Source organism: Eptatretus burgeri, chromosome 9, assembly GCF_056783735.1.
Source record: "Eptatretus burgeri isolate ZD-2024b chromosome 9, Ebu_testis_v1, whole genome shotgun sequence".
NCBI classification, from domain to species: domain Eukaryota; kingdom Metazoa; phylum Chordata; class Myxini; order Myxiniformes; family Myxinidae; genus Eptatretus; species Eptatretus burgeri.
This window is the reverse complement of record NC_140969.1, coordinates 45,264,540-45,278,094: the sequence shown is the minus strand read 5'-3', so window position 1 is coordinate 45,278,094 and position 13,555 is coordinate 45,264,540. Positions and strand designations below refer to the sequence as shown.

At 44.4% G+C, this 13,555-nt stretch overlaps 1 protein-coding gene across 1 annotated transcript in view; it reads right to left on the bottom strand.

Moving 5' to 3' along the window:
- The window catches only part of RELN (reelin), a 346,725-nt gene extending 333,735 nt beyond the window's left edge, over positions 1-12,990 (bottom strand). Inside the window, exon 1 of the mRNA XM_085894992.1 lies at positions 12,691-12,990. Within this exon, the coding sequence (XP_085751118.1) occupies positions 12,691-12,910 (220 nt within the window). The 5' untranslated portion in view covers positions 12,911-12,990. The remainder of the gene's footprint in view (positions 1-12,690) is intronic.
- Between the last annotated feature and the right edge of the window lie 565 nt (positions 12,991-13,555).

Sequence of the window (13,555 nt, the reverse complement as noted above, 5' to 3'; positions counted from 1 at the left end):
CCCGAATCAGGCACTTTGTTTGGGTATGGATGTTTGGGTATGTTTGGGTATGTCAGAAGTATGGAAGAGATACTGTGTTCTTTCAGAGAAAGCAGGGGTCCCTCAAAGCTTCATAAGCAGGAGAGCTTCATTCAAAGAGAAACTGGAACTACATATGAGTGATATCTATGAGCTCATATGTATGAGCAACAGGCCAATTGATGACAGAATAACATTATTGGTGCAAGTTGAATTTGGACATATTCCTATTGGAAAGCTAGCAGATGAAAATGATGAATCATTCCCAATGCCCGTTTATCAGCCAACAGAGGATAGCTTTCTCGACATGGTTCATGTTGCCCGAAAGCTGAGAGCTGATATACTGGCCCAACCTGCCTATTTGAGGTTTAATATTACACAAGAAGAAGCAATATCTTGTATTCCAGACAGTGTCTATACGTTTGTTCACCTTATTATGGGAGGGGAGAATCTGCTGGAAGATGATGCGGAAGAAAGAGAACAGGATGTCACCCAAAAATAATCCTAAGTTCTTATGACCTCATTTGACCCAAAATGACCTCTAAATGACCCCACATGATGTAATATTTATTTATTATCCCGCCCACCGGAGGGAGGGAGCGGGATATTGTAATCGTCCGGTTTGTTACTTGACGAAATCTACGGTTTTGTCAAGTATGTTGGTCGGTTCAGTTTGTTTGTTTGTTTGTTTGTGTGTACGGCTCGCTCTACAGGTCGCATTTCGAGTCGGAATGTCATGGAACTTCACCAATGGACTTATTGGCCACCAGAATAGAACCCTATAACTTTTGGCATGTCAAGGTCAAAGGTCAAGGTCAGGAAAAATTCCTGAAAAATCTCGAAAATCCGTATCTTTTAGCATGGGCCGATTTTCAAAAATTCATGTCTGCCAAATCTTAACGGATTCCTTTCAAATTTGAAACACGGACGTAGGAGGGGAGTATCTTTGACTGGATTAAAAATTGGTCACATCCGTTACGGATTACGGAGGTGACAGGTATTTTAATTTAACATGGTAAGTGCTATCTACAGTTTTTCATGGTAGTCATGATCACTTATGAATCATAATGCCACCAAATATTCAGAAAAATTACCATTCACAGTGAACAATTTAACGGAATTTAAAACGAATCTCCTCGGCCTCAAATATAACACAATCCTCTCATCGCAGATCTGAACCTCGGGGTTCAGATCAATGGGGTTCAGATCTATTCTTTCATATTGCAATTCTAGAAAAAAACCTATGAGTAGGCGTCGCTTAATACGCACGCAATACGCACGTGAAGTCAGCAATATAAGCCACACCGGGCCTGCTTTTTTTTGTTTGTTTGTTTACCCTAAAAACTATGTTTAACCCAAAAAATACCTATTATCGCTCAATATTCTCGATGGTATGTCAAGTCATCTTGTTGAATTTCGTCAAGTCCTGGCCCTATGGGCCATTTTTATTTGTCTGTTTGTTTGTTTGTCTCTGTTAGCAACTTTACTGCAAAACGGGTTTAGCAAACACTATCACATTTAATCCACAGGTGGGCAATGAACCTTGGACGACCCCATTAACTTTTGGGTCCAATTGTATCAAAGGTCAAGGTCAAGGTCACAAAAGATCAAAATCGTTTTTCGCTCATAACTTCGTCAAAAATGATCTGATTTACTTCAAACTAAGCTTATAGTGAACCTTATTCAATTTGTCACTTATAATCATACCCATTCCTATAGTGAAAAATGCATATTTGTGAATATCGGGAGGGTCCGAAGTTTTGGGGGTCATGGTCATCGGTCAAAATTACAAATTTTCCATTAAAACTAAAACATGGTTACGAAAATACAACTTTACGGGAAAATGGCTGGCTCAAACACTGTCAAATTGTATCCACAGGTGGGTAATGAATCTCGGACAACCCCATTAACTTTTGGGTCCAATTAGGTCAAAGGTCAAGGTCAGGTCATGAAAAGGTCAAAATCGTTTTTCACTCATAACTTCGTCAAAAATGGTTTAATTGACTTCAAACTAAGACGAAAATATTCCTTATAATCAACATTCAGGTTAAGGATGTATCAAATTTAAATTTGATCCCCAAAATAACTTTATTGATCATGTTTTTGCAATGTTCATGTCATTACCTATCATATGATACCACACGTGATATATTTACATTAACTTTTACAGTAAAAACCATATTGCGGAATATGCAAAAAAGGGGTGTGGCTTATTTCATCATTTTGAGGGTCAAGCGATCAAGATACAGCTTGGCAGACAGCAAAATTGAAATCAGCATTCCAAAATTAGGTTCAGTAAAGTGTCTGCCAGCTTTTCCTCAAAAATGCCTCGAGGGTTGTTATGTTCAGAAAACTTCACCAGTCTATAACTAAGTAGGGAACCTGTGAACTTAATTGTTACGCGTCACCACACGAGGGGTGGTACGGTGTTGCTTAGCTTGGGAGTAAGAAGTAGTTCCCCAGTATGTGATTGCCCTCTGTGATTTTTCCCAATGTTTTTATATTCCAAGATCGGCAATAAAGGTAGGGAATACACAGGGCCGGCTTAACAACATTGTAGGACCTGGGCTAAGCAATGCACTGGGGCCCATACCCACCCATGGGAATAAAAATGTAAACACATCAACACTTAAAACAAAAGCAAACACCAACACACAACCTCGCACCAATTAGGCAATTAAAATCCACAGCTGCAAGTCAGATTAACATTATAACAATACAATATTATTGCGTAAACAATACAATATTATTGCAGATTAACAACATTATAAGAAATAACATTTGTCAGATATAATAGTTATGCACAAACTATTTATATTATAAATATGATTTGAAAAGGGATTTGAATACCAGGCCTTTCCAGCGAGAGGTTAAGTAATTATCCACTCTGCCAAGAGATCTATCATGAACAATATGGCAGCATGGGGCCCCTAGAATCATGGGCCCCCTGGGCAACTGCCCAATGTGCCCATGCCTTAAGACGGGCCAGGGAACACGTCCCGAAAGCAAACGTGCCGAGCAGACAGAAATCCCCGCCTTCCCAGGTTTTGTGTGAGCAGGCCATGCCCCAGAGGCGGAGGATTGTGAGGAATGCCGCCTGAAGAGGAAGAGGGTGTGGGAGGGTTTCGAATAAATAGAACACACACAGAACACACGTACGAGTTTGGTGTGTGCAGCACACAAGGCAGAGTTGATTCGGAATAGAATCATTGGCGTGATCGAGAGGAAGGTCAGGCTGGACATTTTTGAGAAGCGTCGGGCTCAGTAGGCTTGCACATTTGTGGAGAGCCGTGATCAGAACGGAGGCACAAGGCGCATTGTTTGGAGAGGCAAGAGCAGAGGGTGAGCACATGCCGAGGAGGACGACACAACCATTGAATTTGTGTGAGGCAATTTGGCTCGTGTGGTGAAGCAAGACGCTAGCCTTTGGCTCTTGGTTGTGTCGGTGAGGACAATCGGACCAGACAAAGCCGTTACACTGGGGATCTGAGCTTTGGTGTGGAGTGCCGTTCGCAGATTGCCTGGTGTACATTTGTCCTGCTACGAGAGAAGCACAATTTGTGTGCGTCTGCACATGCAATTTGAAGCGCCACCATTGCAAGTTCCACATGGACCAACTTTGGGCCAAGCTAAGTACGAGAACCGTGGAACGGAAGGGTTTTCTTTTTATTTTGTTTCCACGTTGTCTGCATTTGACTCTGTGTGAGGGGCATCTTGACTGTAGGATTTATTTACTTTATTATTATCATTATCTTTTGAATTATTGTCCTTTGTAAATATTTGCTTCATGTTGATGAAATGTATTCAATTTAGGAAACTGTATTTGTGTATTTGTAGTGGGGTTTGAGGATAAACCCCCTGTGCATCTAATCCGTTTCATTCCTCATGCTCCTCCGCCTGTCCGCCATTGCCCATGCCCTTCGAGCATGTGTTAAAATCTCCGTCCAAGGATCAACCTGTCTGCCTCCTATTAAGGAACCACTCGGCCATCCCAGTGGCTTACGGTGTTAACCTTCCGTCACGACAAATTAGTTGGTGGGTTAACCTGGGCCGGCCACCCCCAAGACAATATTGTTACGGCTGTGGAAATTCGCAATACACCATAAAGGGTCCTTAGATCAGTTATGACGATAAGTAATTGTGTAGTTAGATTTCCCCACCGTTGTTTAGAGGGAATTTCCGTGTTCACCAGGCTGCGATCCTTTGAGATAGCCGTTTTTCTTTTCTCTGTCATGATTTTGGACCAATAATTTAATCCCCCAACAACTCAAACACCACCACCTTCGCCTCTTTACCTCCACAACTCCATCCCGCAAACATCGCTTCACCGCCATTCTCAAACGACGCCCGCCAACAACCAAACCACCACAGCGAACCCCCCCACCACCTTGGCCTTTCTCCTTCCACAACCATCAACCACACCACCTGTCAACACCGAACGTCGTGCTGTCCAGGGCCCGTTCGGTGATTGTTGCCGAACGCGTCGAGTCGCGAGTACAAATGGATGCCTTTATGGGAGAGGAAATCGGATCAGGGGAGGTTCACGCCCCCTTTTCCTCCGTCCAATGGGCAAGCGTCGGGCGGTGTGGCCCCGCCCCCAAGCGCGATGCATGTGGATTCCTTTTAGGAGGAAATTCGGATCAAGAGAGGCTCACGCCCCCTTTTTTCCCGACCAATGGCTGAACATCGGGTGGCGTGGCCCCGCCTCCAAGTGCGATTTGATCCCCAAATTTACATACACGCTCCTCCCCCAGTCTATAAAGACGCGAGCACAAGGCAACTCGTGGCTGGTCGAGTGAAGACGGAGGTCGTCATCGAGGTTGTCGTTGTTGGGTCGTGGTCGAAGTCGTGGAGTCTGAGCCCTGTGTTTGCAGGGATCAGATGGTGAAGGGGACGGAGCTCGGAGTTGAGGTCGAGGGACGAGTCGCGGAGTGAAGCAGGGACGTGGAAGAGGGCTCAGGGACGAGAGTTCGCCGGAGTCGGTGCGGTCCCAAGGCCCCGCTAGCAGGACGGAGCGTCCGCCATTCCCCTCTCTCCACCCGGAGCATCAACAATTCCCCCCATCCGCGCTGAGATAGCGCCGGTAACTCCGTCCGTTCCCCACCCCAACCGTGGTGTCGACCAACCAACACGTGCCTGCGCAACGCACGCCTCAAGGAGCTCACCGACCACGCCAGGGGCACAGAGTCAGGCACGGACGTTACGCTGACATTGCGCTAGCCCGCCATCGCGCCACGAGGGCGCGGGTAAGACCCCTTCGGTTTCGTGGGCCTGGCCGCTCACCCAGGTCCCACGTACATTTGGTCCACGGACCTGTCTGCCCCCTTGCCTATGAGGGTGGCTTTTATTTGCTTTTTGTGTAAATGTGTGTGTGGCACCAGTCTTTTAAGTAAACCTGAATAAGTGCTTGTACATTGCTTTATTTGGCTGTAGCTCTGCGTTGCTTTCATTGCTTTGACTGTTATATGTGCATTCTTACTGTATGGCTGTGAATACGTGCTTGCGCGTGTGTGTGTGTGTGTGTGTGTGTGTGTGTGTGTGTGTGTGTGTGTGTGTGTGTGTGTGTGTGTGTGTGTGTGTGTGTGTGTGTGTGTGTGTGTGTGTGTGTGTATGTGTGTGTGTGTGTGTGTGTGTGTGTGTGTGTGTGAAATAAAAGTGCTTGTTAAATTGTGACCCGTTTCGTTGCTTTCTGTCCTTCGTTTGAAAGTGCCATCTTGCATCACGGAAGGGATTGGTAGTGGGTTTAGACACCCAGCAAGTAATCTGAACCGTCGAGGTCGGCGATAACTCCGCTCGGTTATCCCCTTAGCACGGAACGAGCCGCTTAAGCGGTTCGTGTCCGGAGCCGACCTGCGGCGTGGTACAACTCCTCGGTACGCTACCCGCACGGGTACTTAGGTATATTCACATTCGGCGATTCACCCTATTTCACACGGGTAGAATGCGGACTGGGTTGTGGTGAGGTTAAACCCCCACCCGTGACTGGCTCCTGGCGGTAGTTCCAGGAAGGTCACGACTGATATCTCTCTCTCTCTCTCTCTCTCTCTCTCTCTCTCTCTCTCTCTCTCTCTCTCTCTCTCTCTCTCTCTCTCTCTATATATATATATATATATATATATATATATATATATATATATGTATATTAAAATGACGTAACTGTGTATAGTAAGGGTATGACAAATTGACAATCGAAATTGTGATAAGGCAAATCAAAGGATAAGCCAAATTATTACCCCACGTAATTACCAATTGCAGTTATTAACTGCAATGGGACAAATTGTGCCCTAGTGCAGTTATTAAACTGCACGATTTGTTGTCAATAACAATTGTCCACTCCATGAAACGCACCTATTGCCTTACCACAGCACCATTAGAAGGACACAGTTTTGCGTTTGGAAATAAAGATGATTATAATCCGTTCTCCAACCAACAGCAACACCATGACATCACTGTCATGTAGAGCTATAATGGGACCCCAAGGGGAACATCTTACAGTGAGAATCAAGCCTTATGAGCAATGGTTCAAAGTTTTTCTCCAATTTTGGCATTTTCATCTCTCGAGGTTCAAAATCCCTGGAGTTTGAAAGTCACAATATCTGTCAAAACCTGTTTTGAGTGAACCCTTTCTTCAAACTGACCTCAAAAATTATCTGAAGCTTTGGTATTCTCTCCAGAGCCTCATCCTTTTTGATCAATGCAGTTTTTTAATCATGGTGTACAAGGCATTCATTTGAAATACAATGGAGTACAGCTGCCCACTCTGGGTAAGTGCAGCTGCGTCCCATCTTGCTCCCCTCAAGGTGATCAACAAAATGGCTTTTTGTATTATTGCTATATCCTGGCAGGCAGGTTGATGGACTCTGTTTTCTATCGCCTTGCTTCTGGCATCGTGTCTCTCTCTGTCTGTCTGTCTCTCACACATCCTCTTGCAACCTCCACTCTCCCTCTCCCGGGTCGCATATGTTCTACCAGAAATCCACACCTGGTTCCCCTCCCCAAGTTTCACTCTTCACTTTAAAAGTGAGAACAGTTTATTTTCTTAGAGTTTATGCTATTTTCAACAGGATGCAATTGTATATTCATGTCTCTTTGAAAGGTTAGCACTGTCAATACAACATTCCTTTATGCTACATTTGGACTTCGACTCAGCGTTTGGATGAAACAATTCAGACTTTGAATTTTACAAATCGAGTCTCAGACAACAGAATGAATAAAATGCTGTGTAATCAAATATTATTAAAAATAATAACAATCATAATATAGATAATTAAGTGGAAGGAAGTTTTGATTTAGGAAGCGCTCGTTTTACCAACGATGTCTACGTCATATCCACATTCCATTTCAAACGTAAACCCTTTCACTGTTGTGCTACTTGCTATAGGAACCACATTCCACACCACTATTGCTATATGGATCCTGACCAACAGGATGTTCCTGACACACACCATCTGGTTTGTGGTCCACAAGCAGATACGGAGAGGAAGCTGGGAAAATTGCAATTAAAAGAAACACAAAACCTCCGGCTATAGCAAACTGATCAAAGCAGATCCTGCAGTATCTGCTCGACATGTATTCATGAGTAGCAAGCAATATCTGCTCTGTTTAGCTTGCGCACAATCTAATGGTTTATGCTTCTCTTTGTTCCATATTCCATTACAAGTCATGGTCGGTTGTCTGATAGGAGAGTCAGTGCTAAGGAAACAGTTTTCTGAGCAAGAAATATGCTGGGTGGTATACCTATTGATCCAGAGTGGAAGTCCAGGCTGTTGGCACAGAATGACCTACATAACAGTTTTTGAAAACCACAATTGGATCATTAACACCCACTATTGTTTAATATGGCTGACAGGATGGCCTAGAGGCACCACACCAACCTCTAAACTGTCTAGGCTGAGTTTGAATCTCAACCCAGCTATAAACTGTCATTCTGGTGTTTCACAGGCAGGATGATCCAACCCTGTCCCTCGGATGGACATTAAACTGGTATCTCATCTGCCAGTATTTATTGGTGGATGTGAAAGATCCCATGGTGTTCCTCTTGAAGAGTTGGTGAGCTAGCGCTGGCACCCTGGCCAAATTACTGCACTAACTACTGCTTGGAAAGCAATGGCAAACCACCCAGTCGAAGCTTTGCCAAAATGTTCCCAGCAGCAATGATGCTCTGTAAAAGTATGGTACATAAGAATCAGAATTGTTTGCTGTCATATGGGACAACCGGCTTTGGGCCCTCTCCATCCTCCTCCTCCCCTCACCTGCATCCTGAAGATAGAGTTCTCTGGGATGCATTGCCCTCTGGTGATAGTGTAACAGAAAGCAGCATTTGTCGAATTGTCTCATTTGGTAGCCGGCTTCTTGCTGGGCACATTTACAAGCTCAGTGGGGCATTCAACTACTCTCCCTCCGTGCTGCTTCTCGTGACTTCTCTTCTCTCATTACATCAAATCTTTTCTCTTAATTGGTACCTTGTTATTATTATTCCTCCTTTAAGACATTCACAAATACATCATTGTGACAATTAAATAGTGGATGCCAGCACAGGACCATGTGTCTTTATTAGTACGGTAACATGGTGTGATCCTCCAACGCCCCCCCCCCCCCGGACTTCCCTTTCCTGGTTTCTTCCACTCAAGTCTCTTCCCTCTCCATACTCACATCTCTCAAATTTCTTTCCCTTCTCTGACCACACATCGCACACTCCCAGGACCCTCGCTCGCTCTTTTCATTTCAATTCCACCCAACGCTGTGCATACATTACATTGATAAAGCCAAAGCATGCGCTTCTCTCAAATTGTGAAAAATGTTTTATTTCGAGGTTAGTGGATATTTTTCCTGGATTATTCTTTCAAAAAGACAAAGCAGATTTTTTTCGGAGTTGAGAACCCAACTCTCTGGAAACATTTCCTTGCAAACAAGACAGGGATCATTGATAGAGCATAATATTCATATTTCATTAACTTTGCTTTGCGAAAGGATAATAAACATAATATTTTGAGGAAACAGTGTCTTTGTGTGGAAGCGTTTTTCAAAACATGGTATCAAATACCCATGTCTTTCAACCAAATACTGAACCCCCCCCCACACCCACACCCATTCCCCTCCCTCCTACCCCTCCTACCCTCGATACCCTATCTCGGCCTCAACACTCGTCTTTCATTCACTAGTAATTGGCTGACAGGATGGCCAAGAGATACACTACACACTTGCTTTCAAGCTGTCTAGCCTGGGTTTGAATCCTGACCCAGCTATAAAATGTCATCCCAATGCTTCACAGGCAAAATTATTCATCAACGTGTGTGCCGTCCCTCGGATGGACATCAAACGAGAGTCCCGTCTGCCAGCATTCGTTGGTGGGCATTAAAGATCCCATGGTGTCCTCCCGGCAGCCTGAACAAATTCCAAATTCCTGTCCTAACCAGTAGAGGACATTCCATCAGCAGCACAGCCGCACCCTTGACCAATGACACTACCCCACAGCCTTGTTCTGCATACGAACAAAGATTTACTTGTGATACACACTTCCATCAGGAGCAGAACATGGCGTCAATAATAACCCATCCTTGTTTGAGGTCCTGCAGCTTCTTCCTGTGACGGTCAGATGCGGAGGTGTCTCCTTTTAATAGTAGTAACACTCATTCCCTCCAGGAATGCAAGGGTGTTAATACTCGCTCCCTCTGGCAGGGGTCAGTGGCTAAACCACTTGCACTACTCTCTGTGTACAGTACAATTCATCTCCCCCATTCTGGGGAGGGGGGGGGGGTTCTGTTCTGTTCTTACACATGTGGAAACTTAGCTACCAGGGTAGCTATCATTTCTTGGAAGCGCAGTTGTGCCGATGATTCTGTGCCCTTTTACCGGTATACAGGTACTCATTTTGCAGATCTCAGAAGAATGACAGGATGAGTCAACTCCACCTGGTGTAATTCAGTGGCCAACGCGGCTCAAACACAGGACCCTTAGATCCCAAGCCAGTCACCTGAACCACGAAGCCAACACCAGGCTTGACTGTAGGCAGGGAGGGGGGAGGGGTGGTGGATTACTTTGTGGCCCGAAACTTTATCCTGGAAAAATTTGATGATATTGGCCCAGCCGTTTTCGATTCTTTATCAGACGAACGTACGTACATGCATTCATACATACGTACATGCATATATATATATATATATATATATATATGTATACTGTATATACACACACACACACACACACACACACACACACACACACACACACACACACACACACACACACACACACACACGCTACCGGTCAAAAGTTTTAGAACACCCCGATTTTTCCAGTTTTTAATGAAATTTAAGCAGTTTAATGTCTCAATATACTCTGGAATGAAAGCAAAGAACAAATAAGAGGTACAAAAATAACAAAAAGAAATCATGGAATCATTTTGTTGAACAAAACTTAATCTAAATTTTTGACTCATCAAAGTTGCCACATTTTGCAGATATAACAGCCGAACATACTCGTGGCATTCTTTCTCTAATAGAAATCAAATATTGTTCGGAGAGTTCTTCCCAACACTGTTGCAGAAGTTCCCACAAATGTGTTGCACTTGTAGGTTGCTTTGCTTTCACCCTTCTGTCCAGTTCATCCCAAACTAGCTCGATGGGGTTTAAGTCTGGAGACTGTGCTGGCCATTCCATAATTTGAAGCCGACTGACTTGTTCTTTTCTTCTGAGATAGTTCTGACTATCTGGAGGTATGACAGCCTGGAGGTATGTTTTGGGTCGTAGTCTTGCTGTCGGATGAACCCCTGACTAACTAAGCGTAGGCCAGAGTATTGCATGGCGCTGCAAAATGCTGTGGTAGCCCTTTTGGTTCAGGGTGCCAGTCACTCTGTGCAAGTCGCCGACTCTGGATCCAGCAAAAGAGCCCCAGATCATCACGCTTCCTCCTCCATGTTTGACAGTTGGTATCACACACTGGGGAACCATCCTTTCACAGACTCGCCGGCGTACAAAAACCCTGCGTGATGAACTGAGGATTTCAAATTTTGATTCATCGGTCCAAAAGACCTTCTTCCAGTTTTCAGTAGTCCATTGGCGGTGCTTCATGGCCCAGGCAAGCCTCTTTTTCTTATTTTGCCATCTTAGCAATGGCTTTCTTACTGCCACTCGACCTGTCAAACTTACAGCTCGAAGTCTTCTCTTCACAGTTGAAACTGAGACTTCCTTACTTCGACCAGTGTTAAGCTGTGCTCAAGCTGCTGTCCTGTGAGCCACCTATCACGCAAGCTGTTGACTCTCAGAAACTTGTCTTCTGATTGTGTTGTGGCTTTGGGTCTGCCAGACCTCTTCCTGTAAGAGTTTTTTCCAGTTTCAAAGTGCCTTTTGATGGTGTAGGAAACTGTACTCACTGACACCTTAGCTTCTTTGCAAATTCTCTAAAGGAAAGACCTACACTTTTAAGGGTTACTTTACGAGCCGTGAACCCGTTGGGTTCCCGTTGTCAGCGGTTGACAAAAAAATCATTTCAAAAAAAAAAAGAAAAGAAAAAAGATAGCTCAAGTGAACGACACCGCTAAGGTTGTTTGCATTGATCAAATAATCCCGAAGAGTAATCGACTGAATCGGGAATTCATTTTTTAATAATTTTTTTCATTGCCCGATTTGAACGAAACTTGATATTGCACGTCAATGTGAAAAAAAAAAATCGGAGAAAAGAAAGTCGAAGAAATTATTGTGCGTAATCTTCTAAACACAATTATATTTATTAACGAACATGGAAGTATTAGATCAAAATGGCGGTTTATTTTATGCTTAAAAATAAATCGTTCTTTGTCTAAACTAAATGTTGGAGATTTTAAAATAAATCATTTCAAGAAAAAAAATAAAAAGATAGCTCCAGCAAACTATACCGCTGAGGTTGTTTGCATTGATCAAATTCTCCCAAAGAGGACTTGACTGAATCGGGAAATGATTTCTTAATAATTTTTTTCGTTGCCCAATTTTAACGAAACATTGCCCGTTGCCGATACTGCACATCGCAGGAGAATGGTGAGTAAGGTGGCCCAAAAATGTTTGCGCTGTCATGTACCATTTTGGCTGTATTTCGGGAACACTTATATATATATATATATATATATATATATATATATATATATATATATATATATATATATATATATATCAATGCATACACCCATACATGCACACATACATACGTACATACATGCAATTGCATTATTTTAGTACGATACCAAATGGCTGTTGATTCCAAACTAATTCATGAATAACCAACTCCATAAACACCATGCACCCCATTCCCCCCACCCCTCCCTCTCTCATCATGCTCTCGTATCCCCACATCACCACCACGAACACCAAATTCACATTCATCATCGCCACACCACTTAACGCCACGTTGACCACCACAATCATCATCACGACCATAGGTTGGAAACCATTGCACAGACTTGATGGGCCTCATATTACTGTACATTACTACCATCACCACCAGGTTCACAATCACCAACATCACCATCACTCAACCATTACGATGCGAGTTGCGACCATACCCATCACATCACATCACTACCACCACCACCACCACCACCGTCACCTTGACCATAACCATCACATCACATCACCACCAACACCACGTTCACCTTCTCCATCACTACCAGTAACACTACCACCACCTGCACTGCAGTCTCACCTTCATAGTGCCGACCCGGCACGTAGTACTTAGGGTTACCGGCGATGCGCAGGGACATGGCGACCTCGGTGGTCCGGCGTCCATCCTCCACCGCTCCGTGATGAGTGCACATGAAGAAGAAGGGAGAAAAGACCGGAACACTGGCCCTACACATGCCCATGGGAAGGAAGAGAAGCCAGAGCAGGAAATGCAGCCATGAAGACCACCTCCTTCGGTCCATGGTGGTGGATGAAAGTGGCGCTCGCCGCGAGATTGTTCATTTGTGTTAAAAAATGAAGATTTTACTTCTCAACGAGTTTTCATCACCACTAATCCAGCCCAGGTCCAACCTCCACGCCCTCCCCTTACCGGCAGACCCTCCCCTGGAGTTCCAGGAGCAAACAGATACCCGGGCACACATCACCGAACTTACCCCTTCATTTAAATTGCTGTACGAACCGAATGATTGGTCTTTAATCGTTCGGAATCGAACCGACACACCCAAAATTCACCGGAAAATGTACACCTCCACCTGTTGCACGGATCGCTGACACCTTGAACGTCATGTGCAGGTGGAGGTAAGCCAAGAGCCGAGTGGACCTTGAGATGTCCATCAGACAAAAATCATCAGAGGGATAAAAATGGGGTAAAGTTCATTTTGATTTACCCCAAATCTGGTGAAATGGTCATGTTTATATGGAGTTTAATCGGAAAGGTCGAGCGGATTGTCCGACATGATGGTTCAGAGGTCGCGTGCATTGAGCAACCTGGAAATGGTGTAGGTTCGATTCCCGAGCCGACTGTAAACTGGTCACACAAGAGGCCGGGGCAGGGCGTTACATCACAGTGTGCTGACCCTCGGAAGCACGTTGAGCAGGCTGTCCCA